Raw genomic sequence first — 27,287 nt, forward strand, 5'->3', positions numbered from 1 at the left:
GCTATGCATTTTTTAAAAAAAAACACTGTTTGTTTTGAACTCATCATCTCCTCTGAAAAAGTATGCAAGGTGGACCAATTATTTTGAATCTCCGCATATTTCTATATTCTTGTTGCTTAATCTCTGCAAAAGAAGCCTAACTCTCTCGTATCTTTGTTTTATGCGATTGAAATGGGACTTGACATCTTCCCTTATTGAATATCTGACAATCATTTTAGCTTTTAAATTGCCTTAAGATGTTCAAAGTTCAGTTGTCAACTGCCAAGCATTGATATAATTAATCCGATTCCAAAGCATTCCCGACTTATTGTTCTTTTCTCCCCAAAAGCTTCATAGGTTTGCTGTTCCAGTGATTCATGGCTGTATCCTTTTTCAAACTGATAATGGAGTGGTGGCTATAGGAATTATAAATCAAAATGTCTGTTCAAGAAACAACTTGGTGATTATGGAGGAGATTGTTTGGGAAGAAGAGGGCTTGCATTGGTATAGCATATCTTCAAAATGGCAACGGAGTAGGGTTCCTGAGCCGGGCTCATCCATTTTTCTTTTCTTGTCCTTTTTTTTTCCTTCTTGGTTTTATTTCTTCGACTTTCCCTTCCTTACCTCTTGTCCGGGCCTCGGGTGTTATCAGTGGCAGCAAGTGAGTCCAATGCAGATTCACGTGAGCGTCTGCTTACTTTTTTGGGGCGAGCACAGGATCTGACATTAGAATCGGTGGCTGCTCCATTGGGCATGGTGACTGGGTGAGGTGGCCCCAGTGGCAAAAGATGGTGCCTGAGGACCGGCAATTTCGTGATTAGTTGGGCACGGCACTGATGGCAGTGAAGCGCTGCCAGCAATGCCTCTGAGATGAGCCCACTGGCGAGAGATGCCACTGTGGCGGTAGTGGGTTCAGCGCAGGCTGGGGCAAGGTGATAAGAGAATTGGCGCAGCAGCAAAAAATGATACCAGAAGAGTGATGATTTTACTGTTGGTATAGAAGGCAGTGTGGCAGTGGAAGAGGGATAGCAATGCAGGCATCATTAATGATGAACTTGCTCAGGACTGATGGAATCTCTCTAAGCTATAGCTATTTTTGTTTCTTAAAACTATGCAAAATGACGCTGGAATCATGGTGACTGTCGAAAAGCTTTTCACTGTTTTTCTCATTTTAAAATACACGTGACAATAAAATCATGCATCACTCTTTACAACCAGTAGCTACCTCAAAGCACTTCATATTCAACTAATAAGCGATAGTCTCTCTTGTAGTGGACACATCAGTCAATTTGCACAAAGCAAGCTCTCAGCAACAGCAATGTGATAATGATGAAGTAACCTGGAAGGGTTTGGAGGGATATGGGCTGGGTGCTGGCAGGTGGGACTAGATTGGGTTGGGATATCTGGTCAGCATGGGCAGGTTGGACCGAAGGGCCTGTTTCCATGCTGTACATCTCTATGACTGAGGATAACAATTGGCCAAGGCACCGAGCATAAATCAAAATTTCAAAGGATCTTTGCCATCCACTTGATCAAAGTTCATGAAGGAAGTTTCAACGTGACAATCTGATGGCCAAAAGCCATTTTTATTAATAATGAGAAGTAAGCATATTGGTGCTGCAGTGTTCACATAACAGTAGAATATTAGCTCAGCTATATCTCCAATACTACATCTATTAGCAGTATATTAATCTTAGTTAATCTGTAACACCCTCATCCCATAAAGGAATTTTAAAAAGTAGATTTATTTTTCACTGCTGATGATCGTATTGTTTCATTTCCTGGATTATTATTTTAAGGCAATGTGTGCAATTCAATAGGTTAACATTATCTGTACTTCAGAGTTTTTTCTGACATTTAGCTTTGGATGGGTAGTTTCTGGTTGCTGATAATTTTATTGTGTACATTTGTACATGATGCTGAATTTTGCAACATCTAACTGGGGAAATAAGTTGCAGTTTTTACAGAATTTGAAGAAGCAGCCACTGCAAAGTCTTTACTGACTTATTTGATAGAGACTTTAGTGAAGAGCAGATCCTTTTGAATACATGACATGTTGGTGACATTCAACCACTGCCACTTTGCACACAGCGCTCTCTCTCGATTTGATTGATAAATCGAAAGTGACAGAAATGGATATACTTTGTTTCTTTTTCAAATCTGTTTGCTATATTTAGAGTCCTAGAGATATACAGCACGGAAACAGACCCTTCGGTCCAACCCTATCTAGCCCCACCTGCCAGCATTTGGCCCATATCCCTCCAAAAGCCACTTAAATGTTGCAATTGTACCAGCCTCCACCACTTCCTCTGGCAGCTCATTCCATACACGTATCACCCTCTTTGTGAAAAGGTTGTCCCATAGGTCTCTTTTTATATCTTTCCCCTCTCACCCTAAATCTATGCCCTCTAGTTCTGAACTCCTTGACCCCAGGGAAAAGACTTTGCCTATTTACCATATCCGTGCCCTCATAGTTTTGTAAACCTGTATAAGGTCATCTCTCGGCCGCCGACGCTTCAGGGAAAACAGCCCCAGCCCGTTCAGCCTCTCCCTTTAGCTCAAATCCTCCAAACCTGGCAACATCCTTGTAAATCTTTTCTGAATCCTTTCAAGTTTCACAACAACTTTCTGATAGGTATGAGACCAGAATTGCACACAATATTCCAACAGTGGCCTAACCAATGTCCTGTACAGCCGCAACATGACCTCCCAACTCCTGTACTCAATACTCTGACCGATAAAGGAAAGCATACCAAATGCCGCCTTCACTATCCTATCTACCTGTGACTCCACTTTCAAGGACCTATGAACCTGCACTCCAAGGTCACTTTGTTCAGCAACTTTTTGCTGTGCTTTTAAATTAAAATCTTAATCTTCTATCTAAATTTGTTTATCTTAAAATCATCATCTAATTTAAAAGATGTTTTCAATCTAAATTTTTAAGATTATTTTAATCTTTATATCTTAAGCTAATAAGGTCATTATAATTTTCCTGGTTCCAAGTACCTGACTGAGACTTGAAACATGACCAAAGAGATGAATTGGATCAATTTTTGCACATTTTCTCAATAATAGAATATGAGGACGGTTTATGATGAATAATTCTACGTTTTCAATAGTTCACTAATCTATTGACATATAAAATAGAAAAGAGATTTTCAACAGATTGACTCCACTGTTCCTCACAACAAATGGTTTTAATTGAGAAATTTATAAAGCATTTTAAAATCCAGATTAGCTTCCTCATGTGTTGTATTGTGCTTCAGTAATTCGTTAGGTTGCCCAGCGTGTAAGTTCAGAAAGGATTTACTTTTAATATTTCTCTCTTGTTTTGTAAGTGAATATTGATTCATGGAGGATTCCAGTCGCAGCTTAAAGAAAAGGAAACCTGGCACTTTGATGTATTTTGTCACCTGTTTTATTTGAAGAACATGTCATTGAAGCCTGTTTATTTAAAGTCACTGAGATACACTTCAAGCTTTTTTTGGGTATTTGGTGCCTCATCAAGAAAGATTAAGAAATCATTATGCAGTTCGAATGCCTAGGAACAGATTGTGTAGATTGATGCACCAAACCTCGACAGAATTGTTGTACCTTTCTCATATCCTTCCTCTTATCAGAATATTGAAGCTATGTATGCCATTTCCTCTGCACAATGTCAGTGATTGGTATATGCTGCCAATTGCATGTTATAGAAAGCCCAGATTGTTTCCCAGGAGTGCTTTGGGATGTATGGCTCTGTCACCACTTTGGGCAGTCTGAACTTAGTCAGTAAGGGTGGATGAGGTGTGTGAGATAATTTAATGTTGGCATTTTATATTTTACTCAGAGGTCAGTGGCAGAAAGTGTGATCCATGTTCCAGTGTTGGAGTTAATGAGCTATCCAAAAATTAGCACTGGACTTAACAAGCAGCCAATGATTGTAGTGCTGCTGCTAACAAGATAATTTGGGACTCGATGTTGGAACTAAAGAAGTACCCCAAGTAGGGGAGGGAGTTGGGGGGGGGGGGGGAGGAGGAGGAGGAGTCGGTGCTGGAGCTAACGAGGAACCTGGGAGGATCCTTGTCAGAGCTAACGAGGTGCCTGGGAGGGTCAGCGCTGGGTTTTAATGTGGTACCGGGGATTGCTACCAGAGCTAATGAGATCCCCAGACTTGGTGTCGAGCCAACAAGGTACCTGGGAGAGTGACTGCTGGAGCAAACAAGGTACCTGGGAGGGTCAGAACCAAGCTAATGAGGTACATGGGAGCATCGGTGCTAGAGCAAACGCAGTACGTGGAAGGGTCAGTACTGGGGCTAACAAGGTGCTTGAGTGTCTATGTTAGAGTTTTTGCCGTTCCTGCGGGGTAGTGCTAGAATTGTCAAGGTCCTCAAACATTTTGCTTTCTAAAGCTACGCAGTTAGCGTGTATTGACAGAAATATTTCTGTCTTCTCGTGTAGTCTCATGAGGGTTCTGATTTTGTATCTAAATTTAGAATGAAGTGCAGAATTGATTGCACTTTCTTTAAGTTGGTGACAAGGCAGTCATTGTGACTTGTGTTTCCAATATTCTGTATCGTACTCAGCATTTCAAAGGTGTTGGAATTGTGCCATTTATCAGATTTATATTTCTTTTGGCAATTGGTGATTTCTTTGTAGATATTTGAGCTGTTGACTTCCATAAATGGTCTATTGAGGGACATAATCAGTCTAGCAAAGTTGAGAGGAAAACTAAGTTTTGTGTAGCTTTTAGCTGGCCTGCTATTTATGGCCCTTGCCTTAAGTTTTATGCTATTAAATATAGAGTTTATAGTTTTGAAATAACAAAACAATGTTCTATATCCTGCTGTGACGAATCCTTCTGATGATAGAACCAGCACGTAATTTGCCTTTCCTTGACCATCCACCTCATGTCTCAGACCTGACTGTGAAGCGCTGCAGCATAAATGGGAAATATTTTGACTGGGCGATTCTCTCTCGGAGGAGTTGTTTCAGGGCAGGTGTTCGATACTACGTCCGAGGTAAGTGCAGAAGATCCTGCTGGTCAATTGGCTAAGTGCCGTGGTCTGGCGATGGAGGAGGCCAAGGACCTGCATGTCCTTGGTGGAGTGGGAGGGGGGGTTAAAGTGTTCAGCCACAGGGTGGTTGGGTTGGTTGGTGTGGGTATCCCAGAGGTGTTCTCTGAAACATTCTGCAAGTAGGCCACCTTTAACTCCCACTCTGCCAAGGACATGCAGGTCCTTGGCCACCTCCATTGCCAGACCATGGCAACATGACACCTGGAGGAAGTGTGCCTCATCTTCTGCCTAGGAACTCTCCGACCGCAAGGGATGAATGCAGATTTCTCCAGCTTCCTCATTTCCCTTTCCCCCCACCTTATCTCAGTACCAATCCTCGGACTCAGCACCGCCTTCTTGACTCTTGCAATCTTCTTTCCGGCCTATCACCCTCACCTTAACCTCCTTCCAGCTATCGCATTCCCAACGCCCATCCCCCAAGTCCCTCCTCCCTACCATTTATCTTAGCCTGCTTGGCACACCCTCCTCATTCCTGAAAAAGGGCTTATGCCTGAAACGGTCGATTCTCCTGCTCCTTGGATGCTGCCTGACCTGCTGCGCTTTTCCAACAACACATTTTTCAGCTCTGTTATGTATTTTGGTTTAGCAAATTGAAAGGAGGTGACTTGAGACTTAGACGAGGTGAAGTCTACGTGTAAATTGTCACTTTGGTTTAGAAACATGACCAATGACTTAATTTGGATGATTCTTTTCCCAAAAGATTATTGAATTCCATGTTTGAATGTTTTCAGGTATTGATTCTGAAGGCCATGCTGCAAATTTTGTGGAGACTGAACAAATAGTACAATACAATGGTTATAAAGCATCATTTGTACAAGTAAGTGGCTTCGACCATGCACTGAGTATTTTAAAGGACAGAAAACTCTTGCATTTCATTTGTGTTTTAACATAGAAAATTATCCTTGCTGCACTTGTGGGATGGAAATGACAGATGAAAGCTGAGCCATGAATGTCTTGGTGAAAGAGATGAGTTTTGACAAAGTTTTTGAAGAGGGAGGTGGACAAACAACGAGATTTAAAGCAAAAAATTCAAAGGGTATGATCAAGACTGTTCACATGACAGCCGTCCAGAGTTGGGTGAAGAGAGTGGGCAATGTGTGAAAAGGCCAGCCATAAAACACCCAGAGGGGCTGGGTGTAGGGCTGACAGATGTTACAACAGTGGGGAGGGAGGGGCACTACATATTACAACTCCAAGGTGGGAAGGACTAAAGACTGTGAGCCAGTGTGGTTCAGCATACGCCAGTGATGGATGTGGAAACAGGTGCGGAAACCAATTTATTCAGACAGCCTGGCTCTAAGGAAAAAAAAATCAAGACAATTTGAATGAAGAAAAGAAATATTGGTTACTGAGGAAAGTACTTGAATATAAAGAATGGGCAATATTGTTCAAAGATATCATGGATAACAGGAAAGTAGTAAAGAAATTGTGTTAATAGCTTATGAAAGTTAACATTTTTAGTAAATTGTTTTTTTACTTTTAATAACCCAGCGTTTTACTATTGTAAAAGAAGGTTGCTGAAAAAGGAAACGTGAGTTCTTTTGTCTTGCAGTCATCAGGATAGTTACAAGAATGCCAAATTTCAAAGGGAACCGCAATTTATAGTGCATGAGGAAACAGCAAGCCAACTCTTGACATGGCTCTAACCATGGAGCTGTAAAAAGGATTCTTAACAATTGATGAATAAATTTCTCCTTGTTTTATCTACTTTCAAGACACGAGGATCAATTCCTTTCTTCTGGTCACAGAGACCGAACCTGAGATACAAACCAAAGCCCCAGATCAGTAAATCCATGAACCATGTGAGTGTATTTACACACATTTTCATGACAAGTTTCAGTAGGGTGCATGTTGACATGCAGTAAGGGAACTGTTCTGCTATGCTAACATACATTTTACAAGATTTGCCTTGCACCACTGCTCATTCTGAATATACAAAATGTAATTTTCCTTGGCAGAGTCTCCACGTGCCAATTTTGTCTCCACTGTTCAAAGTCTGGGCGAAGATTTGTAGCTCGTTGTTGTGGTTCTGTTCGCTGAGCTGTAGCCACTGTATTAATTGCTTAGAAAAACGTGAATTTATATCGCTAAACAGCATTGTTAAGCTATTCAAAAACCTGCCACAAAGCCATACTTTTTAAAGATAATTTAGCATTGGATAAAGAGTAGAATATAGTGTGATGGATAATATTTTGTTCTCAGTGGCTTGGTGATAAAGCATCTCTGATTTTAATGCAGCAGGGTGTAAAGTAGTCAGATATTAAGTATTGAAATTAGGCTAAGTGATTTGCTTTTGCTCAGAAACTGGCATTTTCACTCCCTCCAGAATGTACCTGGGCAGCAAACTGTGCTCCAGATGGTAAGTGTAGAAATTTGAAAGAGGTTTTATTGTGCTGTGTCATTCTGCTTGTCCTATTGGTAACTACTGCAACCGTAGAGACCAGTTTTAGCTCTTTAGTGCACTGCTTTGGTTTTTGCTGCTTTAGGCTGCTTCATTCTTGAGAAACTAGATTGTAAATATTTATTTAAATTTTGATTACAGATGGATGGCTTTCAAAGGCATTTTGATTCACAGCTTATCAGTTATGGGAAGCAAGTGATAATTAACTTGGTATGTTTTAATTTGCCTTGATACTAAACCTCTTTGAAAATAAAGCACCCGTCTTTATATGTTTTAATATGTTTCTGTTTAATATTACAATCTATATTTGTCAGGTTGATCAGAAGGGTCCGGAAAAATCTCTGGAGCAAGTTTTCTCCAAAATGACTTCAAGCTTGAGCAATGGGATGGTTAAGTATGTTTCTACGCTACCACCCGCTATCAACATTTCCTTTTTATATATGTTAAAATTAGTTAGAAGTGACTTGGGCAACTGGAATTTCCTGCTGGCTGGCATTTTTTGCGCAGGAAAGAAAGTGATGAACCAAATGTTGGTGCCATCAGACTGACTGTTCCCAGGAAGAGAAAGGCAGACTTGCATATATGTAGTCATTTCCACGTCCCATTAGGGTTGCCGCAAAGCACTTTACAATTAGGAATGTAATGGTTTCCTCTGGATAAATATATGATGTGCTGACAGCAGTTAAATAGGTTTAACAGGACATTCATTTTCGATGATGGCTGTGAGAACTATTGACCGAAACACTTCCAGTTTTCCTTCACAGTGCTGTGTTCAAAGTTTGGCCATGAATAAACACTTCATCCTTTTATTTGTTGTCCCACGTGCAAAGTACCAACTTCTTGGGTCGGCACTTCAGCAGTACCCCACCAGAGTGCCATCCTGAACTACCTTGCCAACCACAAAAGTTTGTTTAAATAAATAGGTTTCTCTCTTGGTGAGAAACTAACCCCAACTAACTTTCAAGGGAAGACTTGAGAAAAGAGGGATCCCTATGATCCAATCTTTCTAAAATGCAGCCCCAGTTTCTTCCGACCATACTAATTGGAAGACTAAAATCAGAAATGAAGTGGAGAAAAACTTGTACTAACCTAACACATGCCAACTGATATGGCTGTTTCATAAATGACTTAGGTCTCTGAGTCTTAACTGTAGCGACATTTTCTGGAAACTGGTTAATTATTCATTACTCTGTGCATAAGAAAATGCTCCTTGCTGTTGGTTTTAAATTTGGCCTTGGTACTACTGATGGATCTGTGGCTGGCATGGGATATTAGCATTGATGTCAATAATCCAGCCATGATCTAGACTGGCAGAGCAGGCCCAGGGAGCTGAAAGGGCTGTTGTTTCTATTTCTAACTCTGAATCTTTGCCCTCTCACTCTGGAGACTTAATTATCATTTCAGATTTAATTTATCCCATTAACTACTTCTGTTGTGACACCTCTGCATGAAATCATTGCACCAAACATTATCTTTCAGCTTTGGCTGCTTCATGCACTTTGAGATTATCCTGTTCCATTCCTCTACGCTACCTCTCACTGGCCCCTGTGGGTTGCAGTGATCACAAGTGTGTGCACTATTTTTATTGAGATTGACCAGGAGATTGGATGAATTCATGACACCTTCTGGGGATTTGAGTTAACCGATTTGACACTGTAATGCCTCGGGGTATTTCTAACTCACACTGTGTAGATATAGTGAGTGACAGCAAGTCAGCTAATACCCATGATTCCTCTTAACAATTCTCTCTGCAGGTTCTATCCAGCAGAAAGTGTTGTTCCTGTTTTTACTTACAATGCTGTGGAGTATTTGTTGGTATTAAACTTTACTTGCCACTTATCACTACAAGCGATGGGCAATAGATGCTGGCCTGACAATGATGCTCAAATCCTATGAGTGAATAGTTTAAAAAAAATTATCAGCTCCGGTGAAAATTTATGCCTTCTCCACTTTCTTTGAGATCCCAGGTGTAATTTGCAAACTTTACTCCCATTGATCCTGAAACTGTGAATCTAAATCAGCATCAGTTCAGGTTCCAGCACACACTCCTGAGGAATTCTGTTTATAACCTTCCTTTCTTTTGACTTAATACCATGAAGTGAACTCCTTTTTTGTTCTGAAATAAATTGCTGGAGAGCAGCACTGAGCTAGAAAAGGTCACATAGCTTTTGATATGTGGTGCAGAATTTTTAGTTTGATCTTTCACCTGTTGAAGATTAGGGGATAGTGAGGGCTGCAGATGCTAGGGAGGGGCAGAGTAGACAAAGTGTGGTGCTGGAAAAAGCACAGCAGCTCAGGCAGCATCCGAGGAACAGGAGAGTCAACATTTTTTAAAGTTCCTATTGAACAGCTGGTTCTTGTATTGGCACTATTTCCATGGGGTTACTCCAGAGTATTGTTTTTCCACTTGTTCTATGTTTGAGCGAGAGGACCCTTCGTCAGATTGCCACGATTGATGAGATAGATGGAAAGCATTGTGTCCACCTACCATATCCTTTCTGGTTTGTTAAGTAAGTTCTTCCTACCGAGACACCATTCATATTTTGGAATGATTAGATCAGCATATTTCTCTCTCTCAAACTTGCAATTTGCACCCAGTGTTATGGTCGTAATGTTTCAGTTATTTTTTCTAATGTTCACTGATGGTTGCACTATCACTTTTGTAGATATTGTGCATTTGATTTCCACAAGGAATGCAGCCATATGAGATGGGACCGGCTCCAAATCCTTTTGGATTGTGTAGCAGACCAGCAGGATGAGAATGGGTCAGTACTTTTCCATGCTCTTTATTTGTAAAAATAACTCTTTTTAAAAAAGGTTGTCTTAATTACTTGTAAATATGACAGCTACTATGCTTTCATTATAAAGAAATGATGACTCTTTACAAAAGAGGTTTTTTTAAAAGCAAGTCGTCACTTATTTCTCTGTGTCAATGACAGTTACTTCTTGGTGGATTCTGAAGGGAAGACGATCACACAGCAAGAAGGGGCTTTCCGGACCAACTGTATTGACTGTTTGGATCGAACAAATGTTGTACAAAGTTTGTTAGCTCGACGCTCTCTGCAGTCCCAGCTTCAGGTTATAAGCACTTAAATCATTTAGTGGGAATTTAATGTTTAAGCACACTCCTTGGTTAGAGAAGCTGGCGTTGTTTCTCTTAAATCCTGCAATGGACAGAGTTGGGGTCAGTATAAGAATATGACAACTGGGTGATATTAATCAGAAATTGCTGGAGAAACTCGACATGTCAGGCAGCAACTGTGGAGAGAAAACAGAGTTAATATTTCGAGTCTGTGGCCCTCCTCCAGTTCTGAAGAACTTAAATTTTGCTTTCTGTCCAGCGGTGCAGTTTGACATGCTAGTTTCTCCAGCAATTTGTGTTTTTGTTTCAGGTCTTCAGTGTGTTTTATTTAGGTGATCCAACATTCGCATTGGTGATGATGATGATTTCTTCCAAACCTCAGGGACCATTTTTGAGCAACCAAAGCAAATCGAAATAAGTTTTTTTTTTAATTGCGCATCTGCTTCTAGTTTTCATTTGGATGAGAATCCAGGACATATTCGATAGTAACTTGCTTTGGGGTTGCCTTTGTTGTGTATCATTTGAAAACACATTGTCAGGAAAATGGATGCCTGCTAACGCTTAATAAATTCACAACCTAATTAAGGAGGCTATCGCATTAAATTGTGGTTACTCCAGAGTATTGTTTTTCCACTTGTTCTATGTTTGAGCGAGAATTTCAGCAGCTGATGTGTTGTAAGTCTGGGCTACTTAGGAGGTGGAGCCAATAGTGGTTTTGCAATTGATTTGGCTGCTGACATTGAATATTTCAGTCTTTGCATAAAAATGAGCTATTCAGTCAGTTACCAGGGACTGGAGCATTCTGTGTCAGTGGCGAAATCTGCCACAAAGCCAGTTTTTAGTGCTCAGTGCTAATTGCCCTTGAGAAAGTGGTGGTGAGCTACCTTTTGTAAACTGCCACACTCCATGTGGTGTAGTGTAGCCACAATGCTGTTAGGAATGGAGTTACAGAATTTTAATGCAACAAAAGTAAAGGAATGACCATAATGTTTCCAAGACAGGATGATAAGTAGCTCGGAGGGGAACTTGAAGGTGGTAGCGTTCTCTTGTATGTGCTGCTGCAGTCCTTCTTGGTGGCCGAGGTCGCAGGTTTGGATGGTCCTGTCAGTTTGCACTTCCATATCATTTTATGGGATTGTGATCAACTATGATGATCCCTCTAATTCTTTACTGTGCAAAATGGAGATCAACTGTGTTCTAATCCAAGCAGCTTCTTGTGAAGTCCAGGGAATAAATGCAGCATTAAAAACAGAAAATGCTGGAGAAACCCATTTGGCAACACCTTTAGATAGAGACGAAGAGCTGACATTTTGAGTCTAATATGACTCCTTTTCAGAGTAATCTTTAGACCCCCATCCATGGTTAAGAACCACACTAGTTAAAGTTTGTTGTTGAGAATATTTTAACAAGTACTTCATTTGAAAGCTGGAAGAATAAATCCAAAATGAATCCTAAATTTGATGTAACAATTACAAGGGTTTAAAACTTGAAGTATGAGCCAACCTATTACCCACGCTACAATTCATTATTAAACTCTGGGGTTTTTTTTGTTGGGTTTAGAGGCTGGGTGTTCTTCATGTTGGCCAAAGAATTGAAGAGCAAGCAGAGTTTGAAAAGATCTACAAAAATGGTGAGTTTTTGTTCAGTTTTGAAAGACTTTAGGATAGAGTCTTTTAATTTGGAAGATCAGGCTCCTCAGTCACTCAATGAGCATTTTTCACTGACTAACCAAAGCTTGCGCACCCAGGCAGTTTCTGGTTTGATCCCTGGTTTGTGTTGAACTGATCCGAACAGGAGAAAGGGTGCAATTGGGTCTTAATATCCTTCCCAGAGTGCTATCCATCACTCCCTGCTGGACATGTTTGTGCTTGGACTGTTGGCTGAGAGTGGAATGGCTGATAGCTGTGATGTTTGCATGCACTCTGCCAGGGACAATGCCAGTGTTCCCCATGCAGACCCATGGGAGGATACTGGAGCAAATATTTAAAGTAACCTTCTATCTACATGACAGCTGTGCTTTTGAGTAGGGAGAAAATGTTGGAGGAAAAGTTGCCTGAGTAAGAAAATCTAACAACTGTTACTTTTGCTGAATACTTTGAAATTGTTACCTTTGCTGACTGAAGTACTACAGTTTAGCAATCATTTGATTTGTCCACAGCATGGGCAGATAATGCGAATGCGTGTGCCAAACAGTATGCTGGAACTGGAGCCTTAAAGACTGACTTTACAAGGTAATTATCTCAGTGTGTTATTCTGCTGTGGATAATTCAAGCCTTGCATGTTTTGTTGCCAACAAGTTGTTATGCATGGGGAAGGGTAGCACAGAAAGAAGCTTGAATTGTGGGATATGGAAGACAAAAGGCATTGTGTGACTTTTGACACGAGTGGTTCCCCAAAGGTAATTGGATAATTGTCTGAAAACTGAAACTCTGCGGAGCTATAGGGCAAAAGAAAGAAATGAAAGCAAGGAATGGGAATAGATGAGTTTCTGGTGTAGAGTGTCAGTATTGGATAATGGGCTGAATGATCATCTCATGTGCCATGACCATTGTCTGATTCTGTGTTTTGGTAGATTAAGTCAATAGTAACGTAATTGTGTTTTTACCACAATTTGTTCTGCTTAAACCATTGAATTTAAAAAAAATCTGTCGTCTGAGTCATTTAAAGTTTCATGTTTCATTTGAAAAGTGAATGTTTAAGGTGACATATTATTAAATCTATTCATGGTAGGGAAGGAAAGATGACTCTCACATTTCATTGGTTGAATTAGACATGGACCCTAGATAGAAGTAAAATTGAAACCAGAATTTCTAGTTTTTTTGTGGACCGAAGACCATGAAACCAAATGCATCATAGCATTTACACTAAAGGAAAAACAGATTTTCAGCTTCGCTGTTATCTGTCTGGTGTTAATGCTTCACAATTGTTATCCCACACTAATGACCTTTGTCCATACAACACATGTTCCTCTGCTCTCTTCCCTCACATATGCATCAAAACTCTCCCTTAATTGCAGCAGTGATGTTGCTTCAGTTAATCCACGTGCTTGTGAGTCACAGGTGCTCACCATTTGCTGAAACAAAAACCCCTGAATTAATACACCCCCTTCCTCTGGACTCTCCAATGTATGGAGCAAATAATATGGTTGTAGACATTTCTTTAAACTCTTCTGGAAATCTACTGCCAAAGTGCATTACACAGTAAATTTGCAAGTACATAACATGGGACAATGAAATTGGAAATAATTTTGTTTTGCTGCTTTTGCACAATTTGTGTCATTCTGTAAGAATTTTGACCCATTAAAAGGTAGCTATTCAACCTGTGATGCCTGTGCTGGCACTTTGTAAGAGCTCTACAATTAATCCCATTCCCCCTCTCTTTTCCCAATCCTTAACAAATTTCTGATTATAAAATATTTAGATTAGATTAGGTTCCCCACAGTTCGGCCCAACAAGTCCACACCGACCTTCCAAAGAGCAACCCAGACCTATTCCCCTACCCTATATTAATCCTTGATTAATGCATCCGACACTATGGGCAATTTAACACGGCCAATTCACCTAACCTGCACATCTTTGCATTGTGGGAGGAAACCAGAGCAGCCGGAGGAAACCCACACAGACACGGGGACAATGTGCAAACTCCACACAGACAGGCGCCTGAGGCTGGAATTGAACCCAAGTCCCTGGCGCTGTGAGGCAGCAGTGCTAACTGCTGAGCCACCGTGCTGCATATGTGATACTTTTTATCATCGCCTATGACATTGGCTTCTCTTGCAGAAGATTGTGATTGTATTTTTGTTTTTCTGGTGATAGAATTGGGTCCTTTAAAGTTTGTTATAGCAAGACAGTGTTTCAGATTGATGGATTTCGATAAATAAACCTGGACCTGGAGAATTTTGCTCTTTTTAACCAAGTAACTTCTTGCTGATGTGAGCAAAGTGCCACCACCTTTTACATACGTTCATTTCTTCCACTGATCCTTTAAAAGGGGAGACTTGATTTTCTCTTCTTCCACAGTTCCCTCCAACCTCTTGTCCATTCCATTGTCTGTTATTAAATCCACTTTGATCACCCTTTCAGGTCCTTTCACTTGCTCTGGATCAGAATCAAGCAGAGTCTTTCACTCGCCACTGTCTGTTCTACATTCTGCCCTTAAAAACCTGTTGCTCCTTGTTTTACTCCTATCAGAACTCTGTGCTTTTGGTCATTTCTATCAACTTGCTTTTAAGTTCCTCTGCTCAAATGAAAACATTTGTTATTTGGATTTTGAGACTTCTCTCTTTCTCTCACTCACTCACTCGCTGAATAAATATAGAAGCAGAGTTAGGTAATTCAGCCCATCAAGTTACTCCACTATTTGATCATTGCTGGCATGTTTTTCCACCCCATTCTCCTGCTTTCACCCTGCAACCTTTGATCTCCTCATTAATCTATCTCTGTCATAAATGCACTCAATGACTTGGTCTCCATAGCCTTCTGTGGCAATGAGTCCCACAGATTCATCACCCTCTGGCTGAAGATATTCCCCCTAATCTCAGTTCTAAAGTGTCAACCCTTCACTCTGAGACTGTGTCCTCGGGTCCTAAGTTTTCCTCCTAGTGGAAACATCCTCTCACTTCCATTCTATCAGTAGGCCTCTCAGTATTCTGTGCATTTCAGTGAGATCCTCCCTCATCCTTCGAAACTCCATCCAGTACAGACCTAGAGTCTTCAACCTGTCAACATATGACAAGCCATTCATCCCGAGATCGATTATGTAAACCTCCTCTGGACCCCCTCCAACACCAACACATCTTTTCTTGGATACTGTGCCCAAAACTGCAGACAATCTTCCAAACGTGGTCTGACCAGAGCCTTATACAGCCTCAGTAGTACATCTCTGCTCTTGTATTCTCTTCCTTTTGAAATGAATGCTGACATTGCATTTGCCTTCCTAACTGCCAACTGAACCAGCATGTTAACCTGAAGTTCCTCTGCTGTTTCTTTGTTCCCCATTACTACTTCTCCAGTCTCATTTTCTAGCAGTCCAATGTCCATCCTTGCCTGTCTCTTACCTTTTATATGTTTAAAAAAACTCTTGAAATCTTTTATATTAGCTAGCGTGTCCTCATATTTCTTTCTCTCCCCCCTTACTGCTTTTTAGTTATCCTCTGATGGTTTGTACAGACTTAGCAATTCTCTGGCTTCACACTAATCTTCATTCACTTGCTGGTCACACACTTTATCTTGTGCTTGCTTTCTTTCTCACACCTTACCAAACACACTCAATTCCTCACTCACATTCTGCTGCTCTCTCTCTCACTCATGTTTCCCCCTGACTCACTCACTCTCTCTCTCTCTCTCTCTCACTTCCAGTCATTCTGTTGTTTGAGCCAGGTTTGAAATTGGGTGCTCAAAGCTGAACAGCCACACGTTCAATGTTTCCCTGGCTGGAGACTAGGTGCTGAAAGGTCTCCCTAATGTGGTACTTCATTGGTGGTTTCAGCAAATACCCTAACCTACAGCAGGAAGGAAGGCAGGGACTCTGCTGTGAGTACACATTCATTTCGAAAGATTGTTCACTGTCATTCTCTTCTGAGGCTCAAAATAAATAAAAGGTGCTGTTAGAGAGAAGTAGCATTGTCAGAGAAATGCGAAAGGAACAGGTGACAGTGATGTATCAGATTTGAGAGCATTTTAGTGTCTGACAATGCTGTTCCTTCAACAAGGTTATTTTGTTCCTGGTTTTTTTATTCAAGAGGGTTCATAAAGGCAGAAGTTCCGATTAGTCTAGATATATCTACTTGAAAAGGCTTTTAAGTTTTTTTTTAAAACACTTGTACAATGAAACGTGAGTGGCCGATTCTCCCAGTTCAGGGTTTTTTCTGGTTTGGTTTGAGCAAACAGTCTATTTGAAGCTGTTCGTCAGGTTTTAGCTGGGGATCCTAGGAAACAGCTCCATGCTGATCCTCTCTTGCCTGTAAGAACCTGTGTTTGATTTTATCTTTTTTGCCAAGGGGGTGTTTATGGGGACGTTGCAGGAAATCAGAACAACTCTTTAAGTTGCATTTTTTTGTGTCAGTTGGGTTTTCAAATAGCTATGTTATTATAAATTTGGCTTTCCTTTGTCCATGTATAAATAAGTTCTGTTTTATTCAACGCTGAGTGGTTTGACCAGCTGCTGCGGCGAGAAAAGTTAGGGTCTGGGCTATCTTAAACAGTTTTAAGGGAGTCTGGCCTGGTCCATAACACTGTGACACTGATTCACAAAGTGGCCAAAGTTTCATTTGCCAGTAATATCCTCATTTGAAGCTTTATACGTCGATGGACGTGCCCACACGCTTTCTCACATGCTCCCTTTTTTTTAAGTTCTCAGAGTGCAGAGTTTAAATTCTGCTTTGTTTCATGCATGAGGTTACGTGTCTGTGTATGACGACAGAAAGTGCCATTTACCTCTGGGAACTCAATCAGAGCTCAGCAATGCAGTGGACAGCATCCAGTGATCAGTTGGGGCAGCATGCGTATCGTTATAGTCCAAATTAATAATTTTACGCTGAGTGTAGCTGAGTTCATAACAGGGATGGATTGATCCAAACATTATTTTTGTTTGGTTTATTGGTTTTCTTGACCCTGAAAATTGATCATTTTGATGTGGTGCTACAACTTGGAATGGCCGTCAATGCCTGGGGTGGGAGAGTCCAGAACTAGAGGGCGTAGGTTTAGGGTGAGGGGGGAAAGATATAAAAGAGACCTAAGGGGCAATTTTTTCATGCAGAGGGTGGTACATGTATGGAATGAGCAGTGAGAGGGAGTGGTGGAGGCTGATACAATTGCAACATTTAAAAGGTATCTGGATGGGTATATGAATAGGAAGGGTTTGGAGGGATATGGGCCGGGTGTTGGCTGGTGGGACTAGATTGGGTTAGGAAATCTGGTCAGCATGGACGAGTTGGACCAAAGGGTCTGTTTCCATGCTGTACATCTCTGACTCTCTGACTCGATGCAAGATGTGTTGAAAGGAGCAAACTCAGAGATTGCTGCAAAACGTCAGCGGGTTCCGACGAAGGGTTACTGGATCCGAAACAATAACTCTGCTTTCTTTCCACAAATGCCGTCAGACCTGCTGAATTTTTCCAGCTGTTTCTGATCTGGTTTCTGATTTCCAGCATCCGCTGTTCTTTGCTTTTGACAAAGTGGGTACTGAGTATGGATAGTGACAGAGCCTCCAGATATGGTAAACTTTGCCAGTTCTTTGCTGCAGAACAGGTACTTTCTGAAGAGAAATGTTAACACTTGTCAGCAGTGTCCAGACAGCATACTGACTTGGAGCTAGCTCCATCATTATTGCTGGGTCAAAAACTGGAACCTCACTCCTGAACAGCGCTGTGGGTGTACTTTAACCACAAGGTCTACTACAGTTCAAGACAATGGGCCACCACCAACTTGTCAAGAGAAATTCATGATGGGTAACAAACTTTGGCCCAGCCAGTGATGCTTCATCCAGTAAAATAATTTAATAAAAAGCTTAATTATACTCCATGGATCAGGTATTAAGTACATTGCAATCAGTGAGCTGCAGAGTTGAATTGCTTGCTGTTCATGACACTGGCATTGAGAAGATGAGTAATTAGATGGGAAATGAAATCCTGTCCTGCATTGGGTTATCTAGAAGGAACCAAGAGCTGTCTTGTTACACATTGGCATGTGACTAAGCATGTAACAGGTTCCCCAGTTTAAGAAGGGGAGTAGAGACAACCCTGGTACTTATAGACCAGTGAGCTTTACTTCAGTTGTTGGTAAAGTGTTGGAAAAGGTTATAAGAGATAGGATTTATAATCATTTAGAAAAGAATAATTTTATTAGGAATAGTCAGCATGGTTTTGTGAAGGGTAGGTCGTGTCTCACAAACCTTATTGAGTTCTTTGAGAAGGTGACCAAACAGGTAGATGAGAGTAAACCGGTTGATGTGGTGTATATGGATTTCAGCAAGGCGTTCGATAAAGTTTCCTACAGTAGGCTATTGTACAAAATGTGGAGGAATGGAATTGTGGGAGATGTAGCAGTTTGGATCAGTAATTAGCTTGCTGAAAGAAGACAGAGGGTGGTGGTTGATGGGAAATGTTCATCCTGGAGCTCAATTACCAGTGGTATACCGCAAAGGTTGGTGTTGGGTCCACTGCTGTTCGTCATTTTTATAAATGACCTGGAAGAGGGTATAGTAGGATGGGTTAGTAAATTTGCAGATGACACTAAGGTCGGTGGAGTTGTGGATAGTGACGAAGGATGTTGTAGGTTACAGAGAGACATAGGTAAGCTGCAGAGCTGGGCTGAGAGGTGGCAAATGGAGTTTAATGCGGACAAGTGTGAGGTGATTCACTTTGGTCAGAATAACCGGAATGCAAAGTACTGGGCTAATGGTAAGATTCTTGGTATTGTAGATGAGCAGAGAGATCTCGGTGTCCACGTACACAGATCCTTGAAAGTTGCCACCCAGGTTGACAGGGTTGTTAAGAAGGCGTACAGTGTTTTTTCTTTTATTAATAGAGGGGTCTAGTTCCGGAACCATGAGGTTATGCTACAGCTGTGCAAAACTCTGGTGCGGCCGCACTTGGAGTATTGTGTACAGTTCTGGTCACCGCATTATAAGAAGGAAGCTTTGGAAAGGGTGCAGAGGAGATTTACTAGGATATTGCCTGGTATGGAGGGAAGGCCTTACGAGGAAAGGCTGAGGGACTTGAGGCTGTTTTCGTTGGAGAGAAGAAGGTTGAGAGGTGACTTAATAGAGACATATAAGATAATCAGAGGGTTAGATAGGGTGGACAGGGAGAGCCTTTTTCCAAGAATGGTGACGGCAAGCACGAGGGGGCATAGCTTTAAATTGAGGGGTGATAGATATAGGACAGATGTCAGAGGTAGTTTCTTTACTCAGTGAGTAGTACGGGTAAGAAATGCTTTGCCTGCAACGGTAGTAGATTCGCCAACTTTAAATACATTTAAGTTGTCATTGGACAAGCACATGGACGTACATGGAACAGTGTAGGTGGGATGGGCTTCAGATTGGTATGACAGGTCGGTGTAACATCGAGGGCCAAAGGGCCTGTACTGCGCTGTAATGTTTTATGTTCTATGTTGACAGCGGTGTCATGTAGAGACAGCGATATTACCCAGATTAATTGTAAATGACGAGAGATAGGCAAAGGAATGCTGCCTTCAGATTTTAACAGCTCACTGCTGCCAAATCGTTGACTGTTTGCTTTTTTAGTTTAATATTAACTTACGCTGAGTTGATAATCTGGCAATTTTGGGCTTAAGTATTCGCCGCTTCCTTTTCTTCAGAACTGGAAAGAGAACCAAATGGGGCCTTGTGATGGATGGATGGAACTCGATGTTAAGATACTACAAGAATAACTTTTCTGATGGATTTAGACAGGTACCCCGATCTATCACTTTCTCATCCACCTTCACCGGCAACAGCAGTGTGTTGACTTCTTAAGTCGATTACTCATGTTTTTTTGTTGTTTGAACAATTCTTTCAGAATGTTTTAAAGTCTATCTAGAGTAACCTAAGAAAGTTAGGTCTTGCGCAGTGTTCCAGCAACAACAAATACTTGCATTTACCTAACCCCTCGTGATTAAAATATGGCTAATTTGCTACCAACAGATCAGCGAATAGAAAACTTTTAAGGCTGGCTTTGAAGTGGTGGCATGAAAGAACTTGAGTAATTTTAGATTTATTTTATTTGTTCATGGAATATTGGCCAGCATTTATTGCCCATCCCTAATTACCCAGAGGGCAGTTAGGAGTCGATCACAAGGAGGGCATGTTTCCTTCCGTAAAGGACATTAGTGAAACAGATGAGTATTTTTTAATGACAGTTGTCACTAATGACATATTTTATGAAATTCAATCTCCCCACCTGCCATCATGGGATTCGAACCTATGCCCCTGAGATGTTACGCTGGGATTCTGGATTGCTAGTCAAAAAGTGTGGCACTGGAAAAAGCACAGCAGGTCAGGCAGCATCTGAGGAGCAAGGGAGTTGAACATTTCAGGCAAAAGCCCTTTATCGGGAATCTCCGGCTCCTCGGATGCTGCCTGACCTGCTGTGCTTTCCCAGCGCCACACTTTTTGACTCTGACCCTCCAGCGTCTGCTCCGAATTGTTGGTTAGTGACAGTGCCACTGTGCTGCCACGCCCCATATGCAATGGGCTCGGGATAATTTTCAAAATAAAAGTAGTGTCATCTTTTAAAGAATCCTGAGGTGACATTTACACATGCTAATATGCAAATTAGGCATCTGTGCAAAGTATCTAAACCCAGTTAGATTGACAATATTACTGATGTGTTATGTCTCATGTTTAGGATGTAAGTACCTTTAAGAGACACGTGAATGTTGTCATCACCATATCCTAGTGTGTGACCTGAAGATCTAAAGTTCTCAGATTCCATTTTACTGCAGCTCACTAGAAATGTCACACTGCTATAACTATGCTGTTCTGTAACCTTGTAACTACCATAATCCAGACACGTGTGTATTTAATAGGCACCTATAATAAATGTCTGTTGTATCCTCAATACCACTTTATACAGACCCAATTTCTTAAGTTAAGGACTGGTTGGGCCGAAGGGCCAGTTTCCACACTGTGTGGAATCTAATCTTTATCTTGTGAGGAATTACATGAGCATTGCTACATATGGTAAAAGACCCTGCTGAATGCCAAACCCATATCAATTACCTTGAATAAAAGAATAAAATATTTCATTAATACCAGTGAATTCCTCTTTTACACATCACTTTGTAGCTTAAAACAGTTGTGCACCGATATCAAGTGTAGCACTCAAGCCGTTTAATAAGCTGAAAAAGAATATCTTTCTTCATCTTTCTAATTCTTTCAAGAAAAGGGGGAAAAATAATCTTTGGAGAAAGGGGAACAGGGTCATGTTCTGATCCACTATCTGCTTTAACCCCCTACCGCTCAGTATCCCATATTACCCTGTTGCAGCTTGCTTTTTGATGACCTGGCCTTTATTCTTCCACCTGTTTGCATTGTATATTGCTGAAACTGTCACTTATACCAACATTTCCATCTTTTCAGACCTTCCTTGTGTTCAATGTGGTTAATTCTATCCATGGCCTAAGGCTGATCCCAAATCTAAAAATTCCCAATTGCTCTAGGTCAGGACACAAATCTGGCCAGATGATCCTTTTTCTTCCAGTACCTCATTCCTCCCTCACCCTCACCTCGCTCCTTATACATTTTAACAATTAAAATTCAGGGGTATCTTACTTATTATTGATAACTCCAATCTAAATGATTCTACTTTCTATATTCATGCCCTATCAATATTTCTGATTGTAAATTGAAGGCTCACGTGTTAGTGAAAAATTCTCCAAGAACTTCAATTTAACTTTCATATCACGTATTGTTTAATTCCTTGAGAACTCTTATTTCCTCTCACACTCCAACATGTTCCAATACTTGAATGCTGACCCATTTTCTTGGGAGCTGTCAGTGCTGCTGGCCAGGATATTGAAACTGGCTGTCTCCCGGATAAGTTTTCTCCTCGCTTCTAACCTTTAAACTTGCCACAGTTTCAGTCTTCCTTGTAACAAAAACAGAAATTGCTGTTGAAACTCAGGATTGGCAGCATCTGTGGGAAGAAATCAGGGTTAATGATTCAAGTCCAGCGACTCTTCATCAGAGTTGTTGCAAGCTGCAAATGTGACTCTCATATCTGAGTCATGAAATTGTGGGTTATTAATTCCAGTCCAGGATGTAAACACAATCTCGCCTGATACCCTGGTGCATTACTGAGGGAGTGTGCCGCGTTGTCAGAGTATACTGTAGTGTACATTGTTGCAATAGTTTGAAGTTTGACATTCTTACATTGGTCCTGATGAGTACAAGGTGATAAGTTTCAGCATTATTCAAGTTCTGTATGAACCAGCAACTGTTTCAGTTAGTTAATGTCTTCTGTGTATTTATTGTTGCTGCAGGATTCAATTGACCTGTTCCTTGGAAACTATGTTGTGGATGAGACTGACTCTTTAGCCTTTTTACATGATCAGAAAGAGTGGAGGTTCCTAGCGGTGAGTTTGACGATCATTAATTTTAATAAACCATTTCTTGTTGAGCAGGATGTTGCTCATAATTTGAGTCGGTTTAACATTATCACACAAGCAGGATAAAATTAGCATTTCCTCTCTCTTGTGTTAGCTTCCTCTGGCCTCAAAATGCCCTTGACCTCAATTGTTGCAGTATTCAATGATTGTAGACAGTATTTGTCAGTGCAGCTGAATAATCTTAAACTGCACAGCGATGACAGTTCATTAATTATTACTGTTATGTTGAAAGGCATTCCTAAAAGGACCATAAGAAATAGGAGCAGGAGTAGACCCATCAGCCCCTCAGACCTGCTCCACCATGCAATAGGAACATGGCTGATCCAAGATTCTTCACATCTACTTTCCTACCCTTTTTCCATAACCCTTGATTTCCCCCACAAATCGAGAATCTATCTCAGCCTTAAAGATACACAAGGGCTCTGCCCCCACAGCCCTCTGTGGCAAGGAGTTCTAAAGGGTCTCAACCTTCTGAGAGGCAAAAATCCTCCAGACCTCAGGTTTAAATTAGTGGCCCTTTATCCTGAGACTGTGTCCTCTGCTCCTGGATTCTTCCATGAGGGGTACATCCTCGTAGAGTGTACCTTGTCCAACCCGTTACGAATTCAGTAGGTTTCAATGGGATCACCTCTCATTCTGTGTGGAATAGATTTAAGCAGTTGTCCGCTGGGAATGGTAATCAGGAGCCAATCCTTGCAGTGAAGAGGCAATAGCACAAAAAAATCATGCTCCAATTTTGATCGGAAAGCCTCAGTAAGTCTTACCTTCATAAAACTTTTGTTGGAACATTGATCTGAAAAAAGACTGTTCGGGAATGCTAATCATTTCCAAGTACCAAAAAGGAAGACGGGTATTGTTTACTCTGGTAAATGTTATTTTTCTTCTTTTGTAGCTGCCTATAATCATGGTTGTGGCTTTCTCAATGTGCATCATCTGCTTGCTTATGGCAGGTAAGTTTAAAAAAAACTTAGTCGTTAACTTGGATGTTATGCTTTCCTGTATTTTGGGATTTTTTTTGTCCATTGAATATGAACTTTTCCAGCAAGACTAATAAGTTATTGCCCACCCTGGGAAGGTGGGGGGCCAACTTACATCCACTAGAGTGGGCAGGTGGGACCTATGTCAAGCATCTCATCCAAAAGCGCACTGCCTCCAGCAGTGTATGTCTTTCTCAGTACATTAATGGAATGTCTGTCTAGATGCTTGTTCTCAATCCCAGGAATAGATTTGTGTAGATTGTTGACGTAATCTTCTCTCACAGCAGGGGACGTGTTTAAATGTTGTTGAACACGTCTCCTGGTTCTTGGACTTCAATTTTTTCCGCTGTCATTCATCATAACATTTTATTTAGTTTGTTTGAGTGATGTAGGCATTGCTGGTTGGGCCAGCATGCACTGCTCATCCCGGATTGCCCTGGGGCTGGTCCTGCTGAGCTGCTTCCTTTACTAGGTGCACTCCGGGTTTGTAGGGCCACCCACGGTGCTGTTAGAGACGATGTTTCCTAATCCACCTGTTCTAGGATATTATTACACACCTCTGGAGCAGGTGGGACTTCGAATCCTACAACCCAGATCCTTTGGTCCAACTCGTCCTTACTGACCAGACATCCCAGTCTGATCCAGTGTCATTTGCCGGCATTTACTCCATGTCCCTCTAAACCCTTCCTATTCATAAACCCATCCAGGTGCCTTTTAAATGTGGTAATTATACCAACCTCCACCACTTCATCTGGCAGCTCATTCTATACACAGCCAACCCTCATGTGAAAAATTTGTCCCTCAGGTCCTTTTTAAATCTTTCCCCTCTCACCTTAAACCTATGCCCTACAAGATTAGACTCCCCCAGCCCAGGAAAAAGACCTTGGCTATTTACCCTATCCATCCCCCTCATTATTTTATAAACCTCTATAAGACCACCCCTCAGCCTCCACTGCTCCAGGGAAAGCCCCAGCCTGTTCAGCCTTTCCTTATAATTCAAACCTCCAACCCTGGCAACATCCTTGTAAATCTTTTCTGCATCCTCTCTAGCTTTACAACATTCTTCCTATAGAAAGGTGACCAGAATCATTCACAGTATTCTAAAAGTCGCCTTGGCAGTGTCCTGTACAGCTGCAACATGATGCCCAACCCCCTCTACTCAATGTTCTGACCAATGAAAGCAAGCGTGCAAAATGCATTCTTCACCACCCTGTCTACCTGCAACTCCACCCCTCGAGGTCTGTCTTGGCAATGTTCCCCAGGGCCCTACTATTAAATGTATAAGACCTATCCTGACTTGCCTTACCAAAATGCAACACCTCACATTTATCTAAATTAAAGTCCCATCTGCCACTCCTTGGCCCATTGGCCCATCTGATCAAGATCCCGTTGGACTCGAATCCTAGTCTCCTGCCTGAGAGGCCACACAAACCTTTAGTGGGAGGGTAGTGGTTGGAGTTTCAGGATAAATTGGGTAACACCTGCGCCTTTTGCAATTCAGAAATGTCATTGAGTTTTATGAGGAAGGAACAAACGAAACACTTGAAAAGTGTGCAAGATTAACTGCCTCCTCAGTTCCAGGTTTATTGGTGATTCGACCTGTTTGCTTTGACAAGATGGATATTTGCTGTTCTCAATAGGGGAAGGAAGCTGGGTGCAGCATACCGAGACTGCAGTGTGATGACATGAATATTTGCAGGTTTCCTCAGATTCATTGTGAATGAAGGAGGCCATTGTTGGAGCTGTAGTTAATCACATTTGATTAGGCTCAGCCATTCAGTTGTAAATCTGTTAGTCAATAAGTAGACCCTTGAGTTTTGGCTGCTCCTAATTCAAATCTGTTGCAACCCTTCAAATGGAAGCACTCTAGGCAGAGAAGTTGCCAGGTCCAGATGGGATGCATCTTGGATTTGCTGAGAGGGGTAAGGGAACAAATTGTGAAGCTGTTGACAGAAATTGTCCGGGACGTTCTGAACATAGGATTAGTTGCTGTGGACTGGAGGATTGCAAATGTGATACTGTTGTTTAAGAAAGGGGCAAAGATAGCTCAGGAATTAGTGAGTTTTGAGAAGATTTGTAGCTCAGGTTGAGGTTCTGGATGTAGGTTTGCTCGCTGAGCTGGGAAGTTCATTTCTAGACGTTTCGTCATCCTACTACGTAACATCTTCAGTAGGCCTCCGGCGAAGCAGTATACATGATTTCTGCTTTCTATTCATAGCATTGTAGTAGCTCACAAACCCACTAAAACAGCAGCTAATGAACTTGAAAGACCCTATACAGGCAACAAGCAAAACTAATGTCATTTACAAAATACTGTGCAAGAACTGTGACAAACAGGCAGAAACCTAATCACCAGGATACATGAACAGCAGCTAGCCACAAAACGTGACCCTCTCTCACTAGTATCCTCACATACAGATAAGGAAGGACACCACTTCAACTGGGACAACACATCCATCTTAGGACAAGCCAAACAGAGACGCGCACGAGAATTCCTAGCAGCATGGCATTCCAACCGGAACTCTATCAACAAACACACACATTTAGACCCCATCTGCCACCCCCTGAGAAAAACAACAGGAAATGACATCACCACAGGAAATATCACCAGTCCAAGCATATGAATAGAAAGCAGGAATTATGTACACTGCTTTGCCTGAGGCCCACTGAAGATGTTACCTAGTAGGGTGTCGAAACATCTGGAAATGAACCTTCCAGCTCAGCGAGCAAACCTACATCCATAGCTCAGGAATTTATAGACCGGTCAGCTTGACATCAGTGGTGGAGGGAAAGCTGATGATCGTAATATGGAATATGGTAAATATACCCTTAGAGAAAAATAATTTAAACGAGACAGTCAATATGCCTTTGTCATGGGTAGGTCATGTCTGACAAATTTAAATGAATGTTTTGAGGTGTCACAGGCAGGAGGTGAGGGTAGTGCTGTGGATGGTGTAGATTTGGACTTGCAGGAAGTATTTGATATGCTGTCACATAGGTTGGTTAGCAACCTAGAAATATTTGGGGCTGATGGGTCCGTGACAGCAATGATCAGAAGTTAACTAAAAGGCAGGAGACAGAGGGTATTTCTCAGATTGGGGTTGAGTTGAAAGTGGTGTTCTCCAAAGATTACTATTGGGATCCTTGCTTTTTGTGATTTACATGAACAGTTTGCAGGTGAGTGTTGAGTAAGCTAGGGAGAATAGTGAATTGTGAGGATGAGACTGAGAAACTTCAGAGGAACGTTGAAATTTTGACCAAATGGGCAGACACTGGCAGAGGAATTTCAGTGCAGAGAAACGTGAGGTAATGCACTTTGGTAGAAGAAACTCAGAGACAATACAAGCTTCAATGATGTAATGCTGAGGGGAATACAGGAACAGAGAGACCTTGGTGTTAATGTGCATAATTCTCTGAGGGTGCTCAGGCAAGTTGAAATAGTTGTTTAAAAGGCTTCTGGGATGCTTGGATTTACAGATTAGAGAATAAAATCATTAGAATCAGAGAATACCTACAGTATGGAAACAGGCCATTCAGCCCAACAAGTGCGCATCAACCCTCTGAGGAGTATCCCACCCAGACCCATTCCCCGACCCTATTACTCTACATTTACCCCTAACTAATGCACCTAACTTATATATCCCAGAACACTATGGACAATTTACATGACCAATTCATTTAAGA

General features: G+C 41.4%; 1 protein-coding gene across 1 annotated transcript in view; it reads left to right on the forward strand.

Moving 5' to 3' along the window:
- LOC132832227 (phosphatidylinositol-3-phosphatase SAC1-like) overlaps positions 1-27,287 on the forward strand; it is a 72,328-nt gene that overhangs the window by 43,038 nt on the left and 2,003 nt on the right. Inside the window, exons 7-19 of the mRNA XM_060850035.1 lie at positions 329-362; positions 4,878-4,979; positions 5,768-5,853; positions 6,752-6,838; positions 7,579-7,647; positions 7,752-7,831; positions 10,104-10,202; positions 10,377-10,515; positions 12,080-12,149; positions 12,678-12,750; positions 19,837-19,930; positions 22,501-22,593; positions 23,519-23,576. Of these exons, the coding sequence (XP_060706018.1) occupies positions 329-362; positions 4,878-4,979; positions 5,768-5,853; positions 6,752-6,838; positions 7,579-7,647; positions 7,752-7,831; positions 10,104-10,202; positions 10,377-10,515; positions 12,080-12,149; positions 12,678-12,750; positions 19,837-19,930; positions 22,501-22,593; positions 23,519-23,576 (1,084 nt within the window). The remainder of the gene's footprint in view (positions 1-328; positions 363-4,877; positions 4,980-5,767; positions 5,854-6,751; positions 6,839-7,578; positions 7,648-7,751; positions 7,832-10,103; positions 10,203-10,376; positions 10,516-12,079; positions 12,150-12,677; positions 12,751-19,836; positions 19,931-22,500; positions 22,594-23,518; positions 23,577-27,287) is intronic.

The sequence above is a fragment of the Hemiscyllium ocellatum genome, chromosome 34, assembly GCF_020745735.1.
Source record: "Hemiscyllium ocellatum isolate sHemOce1 chromosome 34, sHemOce1.pat.X.cur, whole genome shotgun sequence".
Taxonomy (NCBI): domain Eukaryota; kingdom Metazoa; phylum Chordata; class Chondrichthyes; order Orectolobiformes; family Hemiscylliidae; genus Hemiscyllium; species Hemiscyllium ocellatum.